Here is a 22164-nt window from a genome sequence, read left to right as displayed (position 1 = left end):
TGTCTGAAACATAATTTCACTACATGGCACAAAGCACTCCTTAAATCAGTAAGACATCGAAAAATTTAATCTCTCCCTCCCTCTCCAACGTTTTCTCTCTCTCACACATGTACACTTTTCTTCCCTCTCTCTTTTTCCACATGTACTGAGGTATCTCAGGAGTGATAACTCATCATGACAGCACTCAATTTGGACAGAGGACGCAGCAAGGTGCTTTAGGTTGCAGCTTGCCGCCCCCAACAGGAAAAGATGTCAGAGATTTTTCCACTACAAGGTCCAACCTCCTTTGTGTTGATGAGGTGTGTCCCACCCCCAATGCCAAAGCGAATTAGAGCAACTCCTTAAAGAAAGAAAACAACCTCTTTTTTTTTCGGCATTGGTTTGTTCCATAGTGTGGAAAGATTACTGATATTAGTTTTTGTTAAGAATTAGAGAAAGTCAGCGGGTGGAACAAAGCACTTCCAGCTGGAGTCTGACTCACGAGATGTTAAATCTCACCACACTTGGAAGACTGTGACAAGGCTTAGTCCATCTTAAGTGTTGATGGAGCAACATGGAGATACTAACTTGGCCAGAAGTCGCAGGTTTCAATTTGTGATTGCGCTGACCTTTCTAGAATAATCACCCTGAGCGCTGGTGATGCACTTTCCGTGTTTGCCGTGATAACAATGATTTAGAGTTCACACTCCATGCAATGGAGGGAAAGGTAATTTACAGTGAACTGTTGCTTTGTCCTGCTGTGCCCTCAAACCAGCTCTTTGTTTTCCTCCCATCCCCTCCTCTCCTCTATGTCCAGGTGTTTGTGAGGGCACTCTTTGACTACGATCCAAAAGACGACAAAGCCATCCCGTGTAAGGAGGCTGGACTGGCCTTCAAGAAGGGCTCCATTCTTCAGATCATGAGCCAAGATGATGCAACCTGGTGGCAAGCCAAACATGAGGGGGAAGCCAATCCCCGTGCCGGCCTAATCCCGTCCAAACAGTTCCAGGAGAGGTAAGGCACAACCCCAACTAGAACAACCTTTCCTGTCTACCTTTGCTTCTTACCAATGCTTGCCCAACTGTCTTTACAGTTGTCACAGTCACAGAAGTTTCACCCTCTTTTTCTCTTTCTCTCCCCCCCCCTTTCTAATTTTTTTTCTTACTCCACACTGCCAAAATAGTCTGGATTTCCGCACAATGTCTGGCCCGAAATGAGTAATGACAGAAAATGATAGCGCTGGTACCGATCCACTTTGGACGGCAAGTGGATGGAAAATCGCACATCAGTGTGCGCTCGGACGGCCGCACTTGATGTGCAACACAGAGCTCGGGAGGCTGGGGCAGTTTCTTGGCATCATCCAAGAGCACCCGAGGAGGAAAAATAGACACACATAAAAGAGGGAGGGAGGAGAGCAAAAGAAGAGAACAGCACTCATTTCACAAACATTCAGATTTAAACCTTAAGTTGTGTCAACAGCAAGTGTTATGTTTTTCCTTCACTTCTGCACTCCTTCATCTCCCTTCTTTTCTTTCACCGCACTCTGAAAGAATGAAGCTGGTGGATATTGAAGAGTGGTTTCTCTCTAGCTTTGCAGGGAGTGTTTATTATTCCCCATGCGGTCATGAAAACTGATGGTTTTATTGTACCTTTCTCTTTTCCTCTCTTTCTTTATTCTCCTCTCTCTTCATCCAGGAGATTCGCACTGCGACGACCTGTTGCAACTCTCCCAATCCAGAGGGCATCTAGCCGACGATCATGTAAGCACATATTATCAGCTGTAATAGGTCCTTACAAACCAGGACACAACAACCCAGTGCAACAGGTGTGTGGGCTTGGGAAAGGTGATACAGGCGAAGACATAGTAGCTAACAAACAGTGAAAGTCAAAGATCTTAACCAGGACAACTGCTGAATGATTCATACTCATCTCTGCATTCTGAGGCCACCGCTCGCTGCTGTACGGTTGCACTGCTTCACGCCTGTCATCAGAGGAAGTGTTGTGTCTGGATTTACCTTCCTCCTTATTTTCCCGTCTGCTCCATGTTTCACTCTCTCAGTCTCTCTTTCCTTCTCTTGCCAGATTCTCTTGCCTCTGTCCCCCTCTGTCTTTCCATGTGTTGATGTGGTCTAAGTCATGCAGGGGCTTTAATGGGAGGAAAGAGGAGGTTTGCCCTCTGGAAAAACTCTCCGAGCCTTCACACCTTCCAGCCAAAACACCAGCCAGCCTACCCTTCCTACTCACCTCTCCACATCTCAGAGAGTCTAATGATAGATTAATGATCTGATACTAGACTCACAGATGTGATAGAGGCTCAGTGCTGCTCTGTGGAACACATTTATGTACCTTAATTTGTGAGCCTGTAAAGTAACCCCAACCCTAACCCTAACCCTGGCCAATCTAGCCAGGCCATAGCAGAAATGTGCTATGACAAGCCCGGTTGCAGGCGATCAGGAAATGGGGAGGATTATAGCTAAATTGCCCTTATAAATCAAAGATTGCTGTGTGCCTCATAATTAATACAAAAGACATAAACCAGATTATACAAGAAAAACGCTGCTGCAAATATTATTAGGGATGGCATATATACTTTGGTTTTAGGCTGAGGAAAATAAAATGGGTTTATATTCGCACCAATACAGTGAAAATGAAAGACATCTCTATAGTAAAAGGCAATTCCAAACAGTAGGTGATCTAATGGTGTCAGTAAGGGTCAATGGACTTTATTGTCAAGATTAGAATGACCAAGGCCACTGTTTTATGATTTATGATGCTACTGGTTACAGATTACATTTAAAAAGATTAAATTGAAATTCCAAATTGAAAGTTGAAAATTCGGGACCTCGGATTTGCTTGTGTCTTTTATGGTCACTGATACAAACTGTTGTCAACACTTAAGAAGTGATGAATCAATCAAATCAAATATGAAACTGCTATCAAAAAGAAGCCAGCAACTGATCCACGGGAACAGGAACAGCATTTAACAACCTTCAGCCTTCACCTTCTTCACTCTCACCAGTAAGAGATGTAGGTTTGTGAAGTGAGCAGTAGAAGTCTATACAACCCTGGCCTCTTGATATTAGCTCCCACCTGCTCAGGCTGCTGTGTACACCACAACTGTTTGGACTCTCTGCCGCACCTGACTAGAAAGCTCTGTAAGAAATTCACTGGCATGATGCTTCAGAATGACAAATACATAAATTATGATTTACAAACAGCTGCCACATAGCAATTTGGTTTGTATATGGTGAGCTCCAGTGCACTAACAGAAGGCTATCCAGCTTGCATAATAACTTGCAATATGACTGTGTGTGCCTCCCTGTAAGCATGGAAGAAGAACCCACACTGCCAATAACTGCTGCAGGTCTTATAGAAAATCTGGGCCAGCTGGACCCACATAGACTTTTGTCTGCAGTTTACTGACATCACTTATTTGATGGACAACAAATGTCTTAAAAAAAGTGAACACTTAAGGCTCTATGTACTCCTAATAGAAGTGCCGATGTCTGCATCAGGGCATCCAACAATTTCTGTACTTTCCAAAACCCACAATCCGACATTCACGCCAGGTGTGCAGAGTTGAGAAAGTAAGCAGGGTTTGAACTTCTCTCTCAAGTTCTTTTCATTTTGTTACACAACTATTTCTGTCACTTTTCATGTGTACGAACGAGTGTAAATCTATGAATACCCTCCTGGAGAAACTTTCGGAAAATGTGCACTGTTATCCCCATATTAAACAATTATCATGTCTCTCCCTTCAAGTGTGGTCGCTCAGAAGAGCTATTACTGCCTCCCTGCAGGACTTACTCACTTTGCTTTATCTCTCTGCCTCCTGTCAGTCACACTTATCCTCATGTGCATAGCCAGATTTTTTACCCTAATGAGTGCACACAGGTTGTCCTCTGCAATGCACAGATTGACTCCCTCCATGCATTCTGCATATACCAAACACATGAACTCTCAGCAGAAATGGTTTTATAGGTTTGCTCTGGTCTCACAACGACCCTGCTGAACCTAAACCTAGTTCTTATTGCCCATATTTTTCACTGTAGATTACCACTTTGAGACGGACATGTCCATTTGACTACTTGTTTCCCTCAACATGGCGGTGAGCCCTTAATGTAATGTGACTCTTTCAATATGTAGCTCTGAAATAACCAACAGAGCTACGCTGACCACCTCTAAACTTAGCATTAGGCTCTTTTACTTCAGATTCAAGCCCTCGGGTGAATTATGGATGTTGTCATTTCCTGGTTATGTTCAACCACATACTGGCATACATGGTGCAGGATGGCCAAAAATAGCCTGCTAAAAAGTTTTCGACAGACAGTGCTGTACTGTTCCCTTACTATTTCATTTTAATGGCCCAGTTCCTCTTATGACTTATGGGATTTGTAACCCCCCTGTCTATGCACAGAGGGCAGGTGTAAAATGTTGTAGAGTCCTTTGCGGCCCCTACCAAAGGAACATAAGTCTCCTTTTGAGCTCTAGCAATGCTTTCTTCCTAATGTCATACATACCGTAAGGATTAGTTGTGTGTGTGCACTTGCCTTGTGTGTGCAGCAGCAGTAGTAGGAAGTCCCTTGACATGGCCCTCTCAGGACTTGATGAATAACTGGGGAATGATAACAGTTCACTCTCTGTTCACTGTGAGACGCACACACACACACATTTTACCGGCGTTCAAAAAAAAAAACAACAAAAAAAAACTCAATTAGAGAAAAATGTTGGATCCAGTCGGAGTGTAAGAAATGAGTTGTATGAGTAAAAGTGAAGGGAGTAAAAGAAACTCCAAACTGAAAAGAGGAGATGCAGAAATATAAAGTGGGGTTATGGATGGATGGAGGGAGGAATAGATGGAGAGGGAAACAGTGGAGGGGTCACATTCAGTAGCAGATGTGGCCCTGTGGAGCAGTGGTGGCTGGGTCAGGAGAGATGGAGGGAGACAAAGCTTGGATCTTGGCCCCGCACAAGGCCGGCCTGGCTGGGCCCCGGGGCCATAAACTACAACCTAATTGAAGGATACCGTGGAGACCCCACTGTTACCAAGCGGAGGACAGAGGTGGTGATTGAGGAGGGGGTCCCTTTCTCTCTCTCTCTCTTTCTCTCTTTCTCTCTCTCTCTCTCTCTCTCTCTCTCTCTTTCCAGTCCGGGAACTCCGTCGGCTGGAACAATATTGGTGTTGGCGAGGGGCTGCGGCGCGCATTGCTTAACCGTGTCCATTTACGCCTAACATTTGCAAGATATAAATAATCCCTTTCCTCACTGTTGCTCTTGCTTCTTTTTGAGAAGGATTCGTCTGTTATGAAACTGATGTTTTAAGTGCCATCAGATGCCCTGTTTAAGCCAATTATTAATCGGCTACAGGGGTTAGATCAGCTATTTTACATTTATAGTGTCAACATGGCCTACCTGCCTCCTCTCTTTTTACCCCCCCAGCTCCCTTCCATTGATAGCTGGCTCTCCTCCAGCCTCCCCATCTGCTCTCTCTGAACATCCTGACGGCTCTCTGGGCTTTCTTACAGCATGTCTGTTCCTCTGTCTGACATGCAAACCTCTCTGCTGTCTGATTGTTTGGTTTGGTTTGCAGTCTGCCAAACACGTGGACACACTTATCGCTCACCTTGGGGTCTTTCTACATCTCTCTCTATGCATTACAGAGCTATCCCTCTTTCTCCCGCTGCCTCTCCAGTTGAACGACTGAACCATTTCGAAATGGCGCCCGAGATTGGTCTTAAGTGGCCCTGAACCCGGCCCTGTGTTCGATTTATCCGTCCATTTCATTTTTCAACTTAAACGCTTACAGGCAGGGGAGTAGATTTGGAAGCGCAATGGGTGCAGGGGAAAAGTTCCATTATGTTCTCAAAGGTTAGGCCCAGACAACCTGTTCAGAGACCACCCTTAAAGTTTTATAGATCAAGTTGTTATTTTTTCCCCTCACTTTAAAAGTCCCTGCGTATTGGTTGATTGTCAGTATAGCAACGCAGAGTTACTGTTAACATTTTATAATATATAAAGTCAGCCTCCTAATGCAGACCAGCTCTCCTCTGTCTTTCATTCACTTCCTTATCCGGACTTTGAATAATCATCTCTACGTTTGAAGGCCAAAAGATGCATGACAAAGATCTCATTCTGTGTCATCTGGAAAATTCCACTGGTCTCATGTTGGTTGTTTAAAAAAGAGAGAGATATAGCGAACAAGAGAGAAAGTGACAGCGTCCAGTTTGTTCAAGGAGAAGGCCATCTGTATGCTGGCTGGCTGTGAGGGTGACATCAGCCCATAACTCAGACCTATTTACAGGGTGCTGACTAGGGGTCATTCCTTTGTCTCTTCCTCCCTCGTAAGGGGATAGCTTAGAGATTATCTAGCAGTCTTGCAGCACTGACAAACTGCTGGATGGTTGACCATGCTTACAGTATAAGCCACGCAACTCCAAAACCAGGTGTAATCCAAAAAGCCCCATACGGCATGTAAAAAGCAAAGATATCAACAATTTTATGCTTATCTAAAGGGTTGTCTAAAATCACTCAAGTTCCCAACTTAAAAGTCCAACAAACAACCAATAAGTGTCACCGTCTCCCAGGTTAGCCAAACCTATTTGGAAGAGAAAACGAGGACAAGCGGTAAAATTATTACTGAAACAGTCTCTTGTAAACATCCATCACAGTTTACAGACCAACTTTCTTGTCCAATGAGGGATTATAACCAACATTTTGAGTGTACTTTCTTTTGGTTTTACATTCAAATAAATTGCTTTAGATAATCTGGCTAAACTTTTAACTTGTTTACAACCTGTCTGATTGTCAGACTGCTCATGTTTCTTTCCCCTTTAGACTTAGTTGAGATGTTGTCATGTTCCCAAATCTTAAAAATTACATTGATGAGTACAACGTATCAGCCAAAACTATGAAAATAAAACCAAGTTGAAATAAGCAGGAATTATCCTTTAACAAACTATCCACTCATCATTCTCTGTTTGCCATCTATCCTTTCCCTTCATTCCAGCACTACCCTCATCTCACCCTTTCTGTCATCCTCTGTGGTGACTCTTTGGTATGTGGACGACATGTGATATACCCCTAAGCGTGCATCCCTTACCGGGGGGGGAGTCGGCCATGATGTATCCAGTCAGGCTGGTTAGCTGGCTGATGGTAGACTGGTTGACTGCACGCTGAGAATGTCTGAGAAAGTCTGTGGCCGCAATCCGGGCGGCCATGGCTCCCTGTGCTCACTAAATGATAGGCTTGGCTGCCACCATCACTGCAGGCCTGGCTGTCCACATACAATATACTCACATCAGAAGCATGACTTCAGCTTATTCTCACTGCTCTCAAAATGTTTCTTTGGGCAGGCGGGTGAAATGCACTCTGAGAAACTCAAAGGGTACACATCCACCTTTTAAGGGTTCTCAGATAGGTCGAGTCCTGTCGATTTACATTCTACAGTGTTATCGCATGGTGTTTCATTAGAATAGGAATGTTGGTGTACAAGGCTGCAATACGAGGCCATTAAGCAATGCGAACCATTCCTATGGCAGATAGGCACCAGATGAAAGCCTTCCAGAGTGTAGTAATGGCAGCACTTGGAAGGATTTTAGATACCTTTATCATTCTCATATTGTCCTTGTTTTTTCCTCTTTCATGTTCCCCTCTGTCTTCCCCCTCCAATTACCTCTCATCCTTCCCAAAATGTGTTTTAGGTGCTGGTTCAACTTATAATGTCACGTTAAAATGGGAGGAGGGCAACATCAGTAGGAACATTGCCGTGAACACTAACATGTGAAACAAGATGTCAGATAAAGGCAGACACGTTTGGCTCCACACTTCAAAACAATCACCGCTCTCAGGCCTGACGTTTTTCTAGCATGAAACAACCTTTGCAGTGATCAGTCCTGACTGCTGTTTTGGCTAGTCATTAGCTCCGGCTGTGACGCAACATCTCCCTGAGCTGCGGTGTGCTCTGGGAAATGAACACGGTACTGTAAGGCAAGCCCCATACTGTGGTAGATGGTGTTCTTTATGTTTTTATTTAACCCTGTTTGGCCAAAATGGGAACACGTGAAGGGGAGGAAGCATCTATAAGTGACTCCAAATGTTCAGGGCATCTTAAACTAAACATACACACACATAGACACACACACATACACACAGATTCTGCCTCAGCTACCATTTTAAAACTATCATCTTAAAGCTGTTTGGATGGTACTTCTAAACATCTGGAGTCATTTCAAAAGTTAGCTTAAATGAAAATGAAATGCTTCAATATATAACACATGCCCTTCACTTTAATATTTTGGTATGAACCAATTTTTCGTAGCCCTTTTGAGGCTTTTGAATCTAAATATCTTTCTCTCTGTGAAGTCACAGTGGATGCACCACAGACATGTACCACAGACTGTGTGTCACTAGGTAACGATGTCTATAAATGTCTCTATCAAAACAGAAACAGTAGAAACATTTAGCATGAATTTAATAGAGCGTGAAAATTCCTTCTTGAAAGTGGAAATAGCAGTTTGACAAAAAGAAAAAAAATCTTAACTCAAGGTGCAGTTACTGATTTTTTTTTTCTGCTTTCGGCTGCATCTCATGGTCTTCACCAGCAGATGGAATGTGTTTAGTTGTCATTGAGATGGCTCCATTATCACCACCTGACCTACTGTAAATGTGGAACTTTGGTTACCTGATAAATGGTGGTCATACATGTGATGAGATCAATCAAAACCCTGAATTTAATCCGCTGCTGAAGAGAGTGAGATGCAGGTGAAAGGTTTTGAAAAAGCTAGTAAGTGGACCTTACTAAGTGTAGCCTTTTTTCTTTTTTTTCAAACTAATATAGTAATTTTACTTAGACAAAAGTGATACAAGTAGACTGATAGATGTATTTGCATAGTAGTGGAGCTGAGCACTTTTCACAAACATTACAAAATGAAATAGTTTCAATTTTGTGTGAAAAATGACTCAACTCACAATGTTTTAATTGTCATAATATTGTGTACTAGTGTACAGTATAACAGAAACACAAAGCAACTTAGACTAGAGTTTAATTTAGGATGTTTTATATTGGCAATTAAGATTTTAACTCTTTTTTTTGTCATTTGTTTGTCTTTTGTTTTGCTTTTCTAAGATGATGTGGCTGTAGAGTTTGGTAGGTGTCCTCTTATTGTCTCATCTCATCTCTCAACGTCCTTTTTTGTAATCCAACACTTTCTCTAACTTTGACTCGATTCCATTCCTTGCTGCTTTTGCTGCTTCTCACAGCTGAGGAAATTGAAGGTACTTCTCGTTTGAAATCCCCCATTGGATAGGACTTTACTGATGGGTCACTTGCTGATAGTGACGCAACACGCAAACTGTAAAACCATTTGTGACTGGTTCCCCCTCATAATATTTGTGTGTAAGGGAAGGTCTACCTCTCTCCTCTGCTCTCCACCCTTCCTGTTTTCATCTGGCCTGTCTTCTCATGTCAAAGCTAATATATCTTAAAGGGGAACTTCAGATGTCATTGTCAATTTCTCCTCTAAAAACTGCAGAGAATTAGCAGATCATTGGCTCTTGCATTGTCTAAAGCCTCATCTTTCACCATCTGACTTGTCATTTTCATTAGAGTGGACATCTTCTGGAGAATCATCCTTTCACATGTACACCTCAAGTAATCTTATGTCTGCCAAATGTACTCATAATACTGAATTATTAATGGACTTCCAAAGAACATCCAAAGCAATGGCCAAGGATGTAGTGGAGAGTAAAACTAAATTCAGTGTATTCTAATCTTTATTTGCAGGATGTTGTTTTTAAGTAGTCAATGGGACTTGTTCAGAGAAAATTAAAGAAGGAAGCCTTTTCTTTAACATCAGTGCCACTACATCAATGGCTATGACTTTGGACAAAGTCAAATATAATTAACTGATTCTCCATGAACACAAATAACACCAAAAACAAATCTGATTTGTCTTTTGTACTGTATATGTATGTTTTATGTGTATTTCTACAGATTTGTCCTTTTACATTTAGCTTCATCTTTCCAATATACGGTTTAGAGGGTTAGGTGCCTGTGCTTTCATCTCTGACTATTCTCTTTTAACATGATGTTGTGCCTCTCTTCTGGCTTTTCCTTTCTTTCTCTTCTCATCACCAGAGGACGCTGACTATAGTAGCGGATTCCACCTAGGTGAGAGATGTTGTCTTCTTCTCCTCCTTTTGTCCTCCTCCCTCCCGACGTGGCTGGTTCATCGATGCATTAACTGTGAAGACAGTGGCCAAGACTGTGTTAGACATGTTACCCCTCCATTTATCCTTCCTTGACCTTTAACCCTTCCTTCATAGACCATCTGTTAATAGTCTGTGCTTTGTTGCACTGAGAAATAGTTACATGTTTTTCATAATGTACTGGGTATATTTTTTAAAGCCCAGAGTGATTTTGGTGTAACTGATTCAACTTTGATTCCCATGTTAAAACACAAAGAGTAGTTCTGTAGTGGTACACTAGCCTACAGCGTGCTATTTCTGCTCCCTTGCTGACAGCATGAGTGTATTGGCAGATCATGTGATGGATTTGCAGAATGTAGTAGTTATCCTGTTCTGTCTCTGCTGTGGGTCTGAAGACATCTTTGAGAATGGTTCTGGATGGATTTGGGTTAAAAGGACGGCTTGTTTTCCATGCTTTGTTCTGGAGGTCCGGCCGAGGGCCGGCTTCGTTGATGTGGTCCCGGTCAGACTTAATGACAATTACCGTGGCCCGCTTTGGTTCTGCAACCCTTTCCAGAGAGCTGCTTCCAATTCTCTGTCTTGTACAGAAAATGTTCCCCCATCATGTTTTTATTACCACTGTCATTTTCCCGACAAATCATAAGGTATCGTCCCTCTGCAGGACCACAGGCCGTTCTAGCTGGCTCATACACAACTCCTCTGTACGTCCATCTCTTTCTCTTTCTCTCTCCCCTTCTGTCTATATTCAGATGTCAAGGTCAAGAGGTGAACTGGCCTCAGAAATCTCCTTGCACACTACACCATTTAGACTCCAGATTTCACAGGATATCCAGTGCACACGCAAGTTTATAAATACTAAGTTTGAGCCATGTCTGCCAAGCTCAATCAGGGTCACTTCCCAGTGCTGAACTATGCCAAACACCAGTCCGTTTTTCCACTCCTCTCTGTCCCCTTCAGGCTTGCCCTCACTGTCACCCTGCCTCCTCCATGAGGTCAATGACCTCAGCCTCTCCTTTTCCTCCTCAGTACCCAAACAACATCCAGCACTCTAGCGGGTTAGCAGAATTTCTTGACTCCAGCAGCCCAGAACGAGGTTTAACTGAAATGAGAGAACCTCAGGAGGAGGAGAGAAAAAAATTGTGAGTTATAATAACATCTTCTCTATGAGAGTACTTGCTGCATGGCTTTTCAGCCTGTTGGATGTGGTTGTATGATTTAGAGTTGGCCCGTCCCTAACAGTTTGAAATCCTAGAACTTACAGATGCTTTTGCAATGCTACTGAGGTTGCATGGGGGAAATAAAGGAGGCGGTGGGAGGGGGTAGGCTGTTGTTGTCCTTAGTTTTTGGTTTGTTTTCTCTTCATGCCTCTCTCAGTGATGCAACGTCTGTAGCGACCATTGCCAAAAGCGATCCTCGAGCACTACTCGGGGGCGAGCAGATTCCTGCGCCTAGAGATGCTGCTTGATTTTAGAGCCAGCAGACCAGAGAATGAAGCCCAACATAGGAGGAGGAAAACTGTGTCCCATGGTGCCTTCCCATCAGGCCTTTCTAGAAAGCACTGCTTGGAGACTTCAATTTGCGTCCAACAAAGAGTGGGCTTGACACCCAGTGTGCATTTCAAGAAGATGCACTCAGAGATTATATGTCTTTCCTGCTATCCATTAGAGCTCTTTAACCAGACATTCTATACACCTGCACTGTCATATGGAAGCCAAGACACAGTGACGTTTCACATCTCTATCATAATCCCCAAAAATACCAGAAGTCACACTCTGAATATACAGAAGGAAAGATGGATGGGTGGTGGGCAAGCATGAAGCTCCAAATCAGTTAAAGCTGAACAAATGGGGGCTGGGATATCCATCAGCCCCTCACAATCCAATTACATCCAAGTTATGGAAAAAAGTGGAGAAGTGTTATAAACTGAAATAAAAAACGCTCCAGTTCCAAAATGAGATGAGTTCATCAGGTTGCAGGTTCAATAGTTGTGGATATGGAGGAGCCAATACACTGGATTAGTGTGTTTTTCCCCCAATCTGAGTCCAAACAGAGAGGAACTTCACTTTATAAGATTGCAGTGATATGCATTTTAATGGATATCCAACATTTGGATAAAATCAGAGCAAGGTATATGCACTGGCTTGACAGGTGTGCTTTTATCAGCTTTAGCAACCAACCATTCCAGTTGTTTAAAGAGTTGGAAAAGAGACATGGAATTTCCTTCACTGTGGCTTTGTTGTAGAGCATCTTCTCTGTCTGAACATCAGACTGATGAGACAAACAGGAAAGCAGGCATTTAGCCTCAGTACTCTTGGCACTTAGAGGCCCCTTTTGGCATGTTGATAGCGGCTTCAAGGACTCCAGTAGAAGCAGAAGTACTTCTGTGTGCGTGTGTGAGTGTTTTTTTTTTTTTTTTGCCAACACATAAGGCATCAGGCATCGTTTTGAGACGAGACATTCCTGAGCCCAAAGAGCTGTGGGATAAGACGGAGGGGAAAAACAAATAGCACTCGACACAAATGGACCTCTTGCAGCCAAAGGTCTAGAGCACTATTCCACCGTATAAGCCTGTAACAATTGGGTTGGGTACCACTTTCCAAATGCTTTGTGCGGGGGCAGTGGAAACTACTCCCAGAATGTGTTCTCCCCAGATATTACTCTAATGAGTTCACCACCGTGGACTGTTACACGTACATACTTCAAATGTCACACCAACAAACTTTCTCTTTTCCTTCGTTTCATTGGGAGAAGAGTGACGTACATCAGTTCAGCTGCAGTTAAACTGATATTTGCTTGTTAACATCCCTAAACGTTGGGTCACATACTATATGTGTATGCTGCTGAGATCTTGTACCAGAAACAGTTAGACACTTCATACAATCAAATATCCTAACATCAGCCACGGAGCACACTTTATGACTGAACTATAACCATTTTCACAGATGCCTGTTAGCATTTGTAGGAGAGAGATGGGAGTATTTGAAGGACACACACTTCTCAGTCTGGATATGTCAACTTCCTTCTTTTCCCTTGCTATCCGTCCAGCATCCTCCTCTTCTTTCCTCTCCTCTCCTCTCCTCTCCTCTTCCGATTCGTCTCGCGATTGCTTTTCCGATTCCTCTCCTCTAGTGATCCCTCTCCTGACTCCTCTCCTGTCTTTTCCTGATTACTCTCCTCTCCTGATTCCTCTCCTTTCCGGATTCCTCTACCGTCCTCTTCAGATTCCTTTCCTCTCCTAATTCCAATCCTCTTCTGATTCCTCTCCTTTCCTGATTCCTATCCTCCTCTTCCTTCTTGAATCCTCCAGCTGCATTTTACAGTCCATGATGTTGGCCCACAGTGACACCGTTCGACATCTGTCTTCACAGTAATGTCAAAACTCCAGAAATCCAAGCATATTTGGCCATGAAAGTCTAGCATGTTTCCCTGTATTATGCAAGAAAAGCAAATTGGTGATAAATCAAGCAGAGCAGTTCTTCCGTCAACCCCAGGCTTTTGTATTTTTGTCATTATGACCAGCAACACACTTCCTTTTATTCACTGTTGGGGTAATAATGGCTGACAGTGTGGAAAGCGTACTCCTCCTCGCTAGTTGCCTACCATGCGCCTTCCTCATCCCTTCCAAGCGAGCCAGTAATGGGCACGCATAATGAGGCCGAGAGAGCCGGTAATGCTTCCCACATTTGGTGCCCACGAACGGGACTAAGTGTTACAGCGTTAAACCGCAGCGTGCGGCATCGAGCCGAGAGTGCAATGCTCACTTAATCCCCAGCTGCCATGCCTGGTTAATTCCATAGATGTCGTCTCCATTAGTCTTGAGGAGAGAGGGCCCCCTGCGGCAGAGCCAGGATGGCACTGGAGCTGTCAGCAGAGTCTCCTGTAGTTAGGCCTACACGTCGGCCCTCACTGCGCTGGGGCCTTGCAACAGGTGGTTTCACTATGAGCCTTTTCCTCTTAGCTTCACTGCACTTTTCTCTCTCCCCCTCTACACAAAATGAAGTTTGATTGGAGGGAAAATGGCAGTCTTTTTTCTTTCTTCTCTGTGTTGTCATCGCGCTGATCGCCTACGCGTGACGTCTGGAAGACCTGATGCTTGTATTGTTCTCAGGCTTCTCCTCTTTCAGACACGCATTGGCAAATGCATGACTTGAGTCTTTTTGAGTCATCTGTTTTTTTTTTTTTAATTTTTCTAGGAACATTTGTCTTATTGCCCTGACCTTTTTTTTTTTTCTTTTACAGTTGTGGCCATTTCTTTTACAGGTGTGGGGTAGTAGCATTTCACAGGATGTTAGTGTCCGAGTGGGCAGTTTGTATTCACAGTTTGCAGAGGCCTCCAGGCGCTTTCTTTACGCACATGCTGAATTTCCTACGTGGCTGTAAGATATTATCACACTGGAAAATGGGCTTGCAGGACTACTGGCGACTTCCAAGCAATTGTGTGTTCATGTCTGTGTGTGTGTGTGTGTGTATGTGTGTGTGTGCATAGTCACTGCTTGTGTTTACACTGCATCAAATATGCTCATCTTTTTTTCCTCCACTTTTTTCATGTTTCTGTTTTACTGAAAAAGCCTTCAATTGAAGTGTCTGTGTGTGTTTGTGTGAGAGGGAGAGCAAGTGAAAAAGTGTGCGCATGCGTACACGCAAGTTTTCAGTTGCAGTTCTGGCGATTACCCAGTCACGGCCTGGTGCACACCATTAGGAGGTGCGTGTGTGGGTGGGTCGGGGACTTAAGCAAGGAAACTTTAACTCCATACCCCAAGACACACAACGCTCTTTTGCAGAAAAACACATCAGTACACTGCCACTACTCAGTTCTCATTCCAGGCAAATTCAAAGCAGAACTATTGTCAACAAATTTGATTTGACCTGTCACACTATTAAAAAGATATTGGATCTTTGTGCTGCACATATCATACATTCCTTTTCTAACAGTAACCTTTATACTTGGATCATCTTGTGACAAACATGTTGGTTTTCCAACATAACTGATGCTTTTTATGCCAAACAGGCCAACTTCCTTTGTTTCAACAGAGCCTGAATCATTTCTTAATTCTGGATCTAATTAATTTCCATCCTTCTGTCATTCTCCATCAGTACTGAAGGTGAGGGATGGTACTGCTCACCACTGCATGAGGCTTTAATTTATTTACCCTCAGGCAGCGCTCAGGGAAAAGAAGAGAATTCTCTCCATTATTTGGATAGAGCTGTCTAGGAGGGTTTAAGTGATTTTGAGGGGCACAAGATTACTTAGCCCCCCCCCCCCCCCCCCCCCCCCCCCCTCAGCTGAGGGATGGCAATTTATATTAACTGTTGAGACTTGTAACAAAACCCTGTGCACCTGTCTACCTAGAGGTTTGCCTTACCCTGAGCCAATGAGGTGGCAGCCTGTCAGACCCCAAGACAGATAGAATTAATGACTTTTATAGTATTAGTTAAGCCTAATTAGCCAGTTGTGTGTTTACATTGGGATAAATGACTGACCAAAGTGGGGTTTTCGGGGATGAACTTTCAGAAAATTGACCGCTCGTTTTCAACAGGATATCATTAAGATTGTAGTCTTAATGTTTATTCTAATGATGTCAAACCTTGTGGATATTGGTTGCAGTTTGATTTCTCTACAGGAGAAATGCAGATGAGCGGTGTATGTTTTCCACTGTGTGGCGGAGGTAATGCTCCCTCGGTGGGGGGAGGGGGGGGGTGCTGAATGAGTAGATTAACCACAGGAGAAATGGCACAGACAACGTTAGCCACAACTTGCCCACAGTGGAACAAAGTCTGCCCTAAATGTTCAGTGTAATACTATATTCAGTACACTGGCGCGTGTGGATACTCGTATACACAGGCTCATGCAAAAACATTATTCTTCTGCTCCAGTGACTTACAGTGTGTTTCATTTGTTACTCAGCATAGGTCCATAGCTCCATCCCTTATTAAGGGACTGTTTGGAAAAGAACAAGCCGAGAAGAATGCAGACTCTTTTCTCTTTGCTGCATGTCTGCACAGCCCCACAGTGGTTTGAAAATGTTGTGGAAAATATTAAGGGGGTGGGTATCAGGGATTGTTTCAACTCCTGATTTTCCTCTCAGTCCATAATTTTCATGCTACTTTAATCTTACATCTTCTTGCATCATATTTCTGAGTTCATTAATTATTGATTAAAAGCTGAAATAATGAACGAGAAGGCTGAAAACAACCCATGAGCAAACACAGAAATAGAATAGTGGACATCCTGGGTTCTGGAGATTTACTACTTTTTAGGTTTAAGCAACATCTGTCATAAATATGAAACTGTGGTCCTCAAATTAGGGGGAAAATATTCTTTTTGATACTGTTGTAGATCATAAGATCAAGGCGTACTTACTCTTGGATTGGTATATTAAGAAGCCTTTGTAGCGGCAATCTGAGGACATAGTGCACACCATAAACCAATCAGAGATGATGTAAAGTGACCCACACGCACAGGACAAGGCAGCCAGCCAACCAAAGAACACTAAATGACACACACATACATAGGCGTTGCACTCACAGACCTCACTAATATCTGAGATTGTAACCTGAATGAATTGCAAATCATAGCCTGACAGTTATGTGAACAATCATTAACAAACTAGCACTAAATTCACATGCTGTAACAGTGAATTATATTGAAAGAATATCTTGTTTCTTTCGCTTCTCATTATGAACTCTCAGCAGAAATCTGGCTTCTGAAGTCACAAGATTCCAAAGGTACCAGACAAATATAAAACAAGGGTGAGTCACTCTTAGCTTGATTAAAAAGGAAATACAGCCGCTGAGAAAACATCTAGTAATGTTTTGTGTAGCTTTTCACAAATGTAAAAAGCCCTAAAACCTCACCACAGTCTTCAAGAGATGTGTGTATGCATACGAGAAGAAAATTAAAACCCATTACATGTCACCAGGGGAAAATCTGAATCAAGCGTTTTAGTGCAATATTCAGGGAAACTGTTTGGCTGCGTGCTGCGTTGTCGTTTTTTCACCTACAGCAAAGATAGCTGTCATAAAACTGAGCTGCACAATGCAATATGAGGTATTGGACATCGAGCTGTGGAGGTGTTTGCCAAGACACTGAAATGACCATAAATCGAAGTGCACAGCTGCGGTCCTATATGTACATACAGTTGCATTGGAATTTCAACACCCTCATAGACATACACACTGACACAAACATATTTTTCTTTTTGTATCTTGTAGATTAATGCGTTTCTTTCTTTCTGTCTCCTCTCCCTTCCTTTTTTGTTTCATCCTGAACCTCCAGCTGGGTTCAGGAGAAGCTTCCGTCTCAGCAGGAGAGACAAGAAGACCAACAAGTCCATGTACGAGTGTAAGAAGAGCGAAATGTATGATATGGCTGACGTGCCCACGTACGAGGAGGTCACCATGTACCGCAGGCAGAGTGGAGCTAAACACAGGCTGGTGATCCTAGTGGGTGAGTAGTGAGCTGGACGCCGAACACTTTATCAAAAAAATGACACTCTGATATCACTGCTTACCTCACACATTGCACTGTTTTTGAGTCAAGTGCTGTTAAACTTGGCACCGTAGACACCATAGATTTTAATAAAAATCCTCTCCTCCCTTTATGGTGACACATACAGCTCACAGAAACGACTGTGACTCAGAGTTTTGCAGCTCCAGAAGTCCCGGGTGGCCTGGCCTTGCCCTCCCACGACCCCCAGCCCAGAAATGAGCCTCCCAATGCGGGGACTCACCCGCAGTCATCCTGGGCCATTCATTTAGACTTTTAGCACTCAGTGGAATCGACAGAGCAGACCTCATATTAATCAGTCGTATTTAATACTTTCATTTAAGGCGCCTCACTCTCAATGTCCTTTCAATTTTTCTAGCCGATGGAATTGTTAACACTTGCCTCGAGGAGCGGGTGTTACAAAGCCCTCCAAAGAGCTTTATAACGTGCCAAGGTCTTGAAATGAATTTAGTGGTTTCTCATTCTGTATTTGTGGTTGGAGGACGAGTGTTGCCAGTGGAACAATATTCTAAGCCAGGTGCAACAGTAAAGACTTAAATCTTTCTCAGGACCAACTGTACCATCAGTGAGCTCTAGCCTTTTCCACATTTTCCTTTTTAGGTTTGTTACTTGTAACAAAAAATGACAGGAATGTCCCAGGCACAGATGGAACAAAACATTCCCAAAATTTTCAGTGTGATTCCTTCCAATCGATTTCCATTCATCAAGGCAAGAGATGCACTCAAGGAATGAGAACTCAAATCTGTTCCAGTCTTCATCTTCTATTTTAGATGTCCTGACAGCAGTTTTTAAACATTCGTGAGGTTAATCTAGAAATGAACACCACTGGCAACAAGGGTACACTCTTTTTCTTTTCTTTTTTTTTTTTTAATCTTACGCATGCTCTCTCCAGAGTTGTGCTCCAAGCCTGATTGACTAGGCCTTGGCTCACTTAAATACACCACGCAGAGCATGGACTTCATCAGGCATGTTGCTAATTAGCAAACCCATTTTGCTGCCAGCATGTCACAGCCTTACACAAAGGATTCTGAACTTCTCCTACCCGTCATGCTAATGTAAATATTTTCAATTAACTTCCATAATTTGGAGGACAACCTATGGACAATTTCACACGTAATGAAGCGGAGGGCCAAGGAAAGATCTGCTTTATGTTTCTCTGCCTGCTTCTCTGCTCCCTCTTCTCCCCAGAGACTCTTGATTTTTCTTATTAGAAATCTTTTCTCTCTAACTCCTTTTAGTCAGGGGTCAGACACTTCATTCCTTAATGTATCACTTGAGGAAATTGCTTTTTAGCTATAGTATCTGCCCTTTTATTTAATCCATAAAAGCAGCTTGTATTGTTTAGATTCCTGGCTGCAAATTTTCATGCAACTTCCCCAAGCAGAGGTAAAGTTGGCATGTAATGTAGGACTTCCAGACACAAACGGACACAACCCTCCGTCCCTGACTTGCTCTCAGCCCTGCACTTTTTCCACTCTGCTCCAGCACGACACTCCCCCCCCCCCCTACTATTTTCATATCAAACATCTCCCTTCTCCCAAAAGCTTTTTAGGAATGCCTCAAGGCACTTTTTCATTCATGTGGTCACTCAGGTCAGCAGTACCCACTAATGAATGACCCCGCTGCTCAACTCCTGCATTTAAATGGAGTGCAGAGTCTGAGATCCGTTTCAAAGATCAAGATGCTTATCTGGGTTTTTGTACAGTTAAAATCAGACAGCCAATGAAAATATATTTTTATATACTGTATGCATAGTTTGACTAAACCGCTGCTGGTTTTGAAAGAAATCTGATTATTTAACCTGACAAAATGGTGTGTTGATTTCCACATTTCCTTGTAACTTGACACACTGAACTAAGATTTTGATGAATTGAAAGTTTTTATGTTGAGGTTTAGCCCTAACATATTTCAAATACACTGATGCTTAAGTGGATATTTATGTGTGATCCAAATATATAAAATTGGAACTCTATTTTAAGACTTTGCCCTGTTGAAAACGAAGTAGCAGTGCATTGTAAATGATCTGTGGTTCCTACATTGCACCACTGTCGTCTTTTAAATGTGGTAGCAGCGAAGCCAGTGCTGTGAGTAGTGTTATAATACTCCCTGCTCTGGATGTGTGGCAGGCTGGGAGGTTTGAGGTTGGGTCGAGGCTCGGGGGCCCGGAGCCGGGCCTTGTCGGGCCTGGCCTCAGCCTCTCGGCGCAAGCTGCATGCGATGTGCTCTGCTTTTGGCCTGGAAGTTATTAAGCTTGCGATATTAAAGGCGGCGTATCTAATGAGTGTGGTAATGAAGTCTGACACTTTTACTGGCACAGCAATCTGCAAGGCCAGAAGTACCACGAGAGGGCCAGCGAGAGAGTCCGACGGAGGGAGAGAAAAACACATAAACACAATGTAAATACGCAGCTTAGTCCAGAAAAGTTGGGAGAGTTATGCCGCTTTTTATTGTGGTGTTCAGATTTATAATGTTGCTGTTGTATTAGGGCATTGTTAAAAACAAACAATGCACAAAGAGGTGGCGTATTTAAGGTCAGACGGTGGAACGGGAGCACAGGGCACTGCTTCTGCTTGTAAAAGACCTGGTGGTGGGCCTGTTGGGCCCCCTTGGCAGGCGGTGGTACAGCTGGAATGAGCTTTAATCGCCGTCTGAGGTATTCTGAAGAAGGCCTTCTGCCATGCATCATTGATATCGCAAGTGGCAAGCAAGGGAGCGATGTACAAGGTGAAAATGGTTTTATGAGCATGCAGAAGTGGGGCCGTTAGTCATACCGAGAGTAGCACAAATGGCTCTGTCGGTCCCATGTGCACGGGCCCTGATATCCACACTCAGATTCAAGCAAACAAGCTTGTGTGGAGGTTCCTGTCTGCACCACTGTGATAGGGCTCATAAAAGAGCCTCTATTACCACGGTCTGCCACCTTCAGCACCTACAACAACATTGATCCACAGCCTTGTTCAAACAGCACAGCTGCATTCCTCGCGCGCTCCCGAAACAAATTCAAAATGAACTCCATTTCCTCATCTTAATAAATCACCCGAGCCCTCAACCCCCAGGTTCTGTGACTTTTTTTTCCCCCTTACTGAAAAACTCTGCCCAGTTAAGATTGATTGCTGTCATTGCTTGGCCATGTGCTTGTTTATGTGAGACGGCAACCACAGAATGCCTCGTGCCGACGGCCCCAAAGAGAATCGGGGTATTTTTCTCTATTTTCTTTTTTTTTTTTCACTTTTTGAATTCACAGTACAGTGTGTGAGTGCACTGAGGAAACAGGTTTTATCACTTACAGCAGTCGCACAATAGGACCCAAACCATGTGTTGCTGGGTGCAGAGGGAAAGGGAAAGCGTGGGGTGTGAATTTGTCTGTCTGCAAAGGCTGCCAGTGTTCAGAGATTATGCTTAAAAGGGCCTTGTTGTCCACACCTATTTATCAGGTTGTGGATCACAAATCTGTCCCGCTTCACACCACATGAAATGTAGACGAACAGCGCAGATAGCATGAGAGGAAACAGGGGCACTCTTTCTCTAAAAAATACAGAGCTTGTGTTTTTCAACATTTTTTTTTCTCTCTCTCTTTATCCCTCTCCCTGTCTTTCCACCTAATCCGCATCGCTGAGTGAACTCATTGTCCGTTTGTTTTAGAGGAGCGACCTGCTAAACACATTTGCCTGGAGAAATGAATTTCCAATAGGATTTGATGCGATTGTAGTGCCTGCCCAGAACGTTAGGCATGCGAAGAATCTCGAGCCCAGATCAAGCTCTGTCTCTAACTGTCCACACACTGCAGAGCTGTGCTAAAACACTGAAAGGCCCAGCCGTGCACTTGTAACTCCAAAACCAGTCTGTTAGAAGACACTGATGCCAGTTGGTTCAAATTAGGATGATGTAGCACCCTGGTAACAACCACCAAAACACTGGAGAATGTCTCCCAAGTAAAAGATACTTCCACCAAACCAAAGTCAGGTTCCAATAATAAAAAATACATTTTTTTTAATCTGTGCTAGATGCATTTGAAAAAATAAAATATATGTTTGTGATATCTGTTCAAAATAGTTTCCAAACTGCCATATTTTTTTTTTCTTAATATTAAAATTAAATTAATTTGCTCAGTTTGATTAACTTTGACATCTCCAAATGCTGGCTGGCTATTAAATCTCTTCTTTTGTAGTTACAGTTGCACTAATAGTCACTAGTCTCTCCTGCCTTCTCCTCTCCCACTCATCCTTACCTTCACTGTATACCTACTATATATTAGAGTTTTAATATTCTGCCAAACTGCAATGAGAGATGACTGTAACTGTAGAATTCCTGCTGTTTCATCACATTAAAAGCCTTAATCAATTCTCTGTGCCTGAAAAGCTTCTACTGGGTTGATTGTGTTTTAATAGTGTATGAAATTAATTTCACACCGTGGTAAATTGGGTTCATAATATTATGAAAAAAAATAACCACTGAATTTCTCACTTTCTTCA

At 43.1% G+C, this 22164-nt stretch overlaps 1 protein-coding gene across 2 annotated transcripts in view; it reads left to right on the top strand.

The window, feature by feature from the left end:
• Positions 1 to 22164, top strand: part of mpp7a (membrane palmitoylated protein 7a) — a 141907-nt gene that overhangs the window by 100612 nt on the left and 19131 nt on the right. For both annotated transcript variants that reach the window (XM_042399017.1, XM_042399018.1), the window contains exons 10-12: positions 797 to 993; positions 1675 to 1739; positions 17462 to 17632. In XM_042399017.1, the coding sequence (XP_042254951.1) occupies positions 797 to 993; positions 1675 to 1739; positions 17462 to 17632 (433 nt within the window). The remainder of the gene's footprint in view (positions 1 to 796; positions 994 to 1674; positions 1740 to 17461; positions 17633 to 22164) is intronic.

The sequence above is a fragment of the Thunnus maccoyii genome, chromosome 21 (genome assembly GCF_910596095.1).
Source record: "Thunnus maccoyii chromosome 21, fThuMac1.1, whole genome shotgun sequence".
In the NCBI taxonomy this organism is placed as follows: domain Eukaryota; kingdom Metazoa; phylum Chordata; class Actinopteri; order Scombriformes; family Scombridae; genus Thunnus; species Thunnus maccoyii.
Note: the sequence above shows the minus strand (reverse complement) of the source record. Positions and strands in the feature narration are given on the sequence as shown.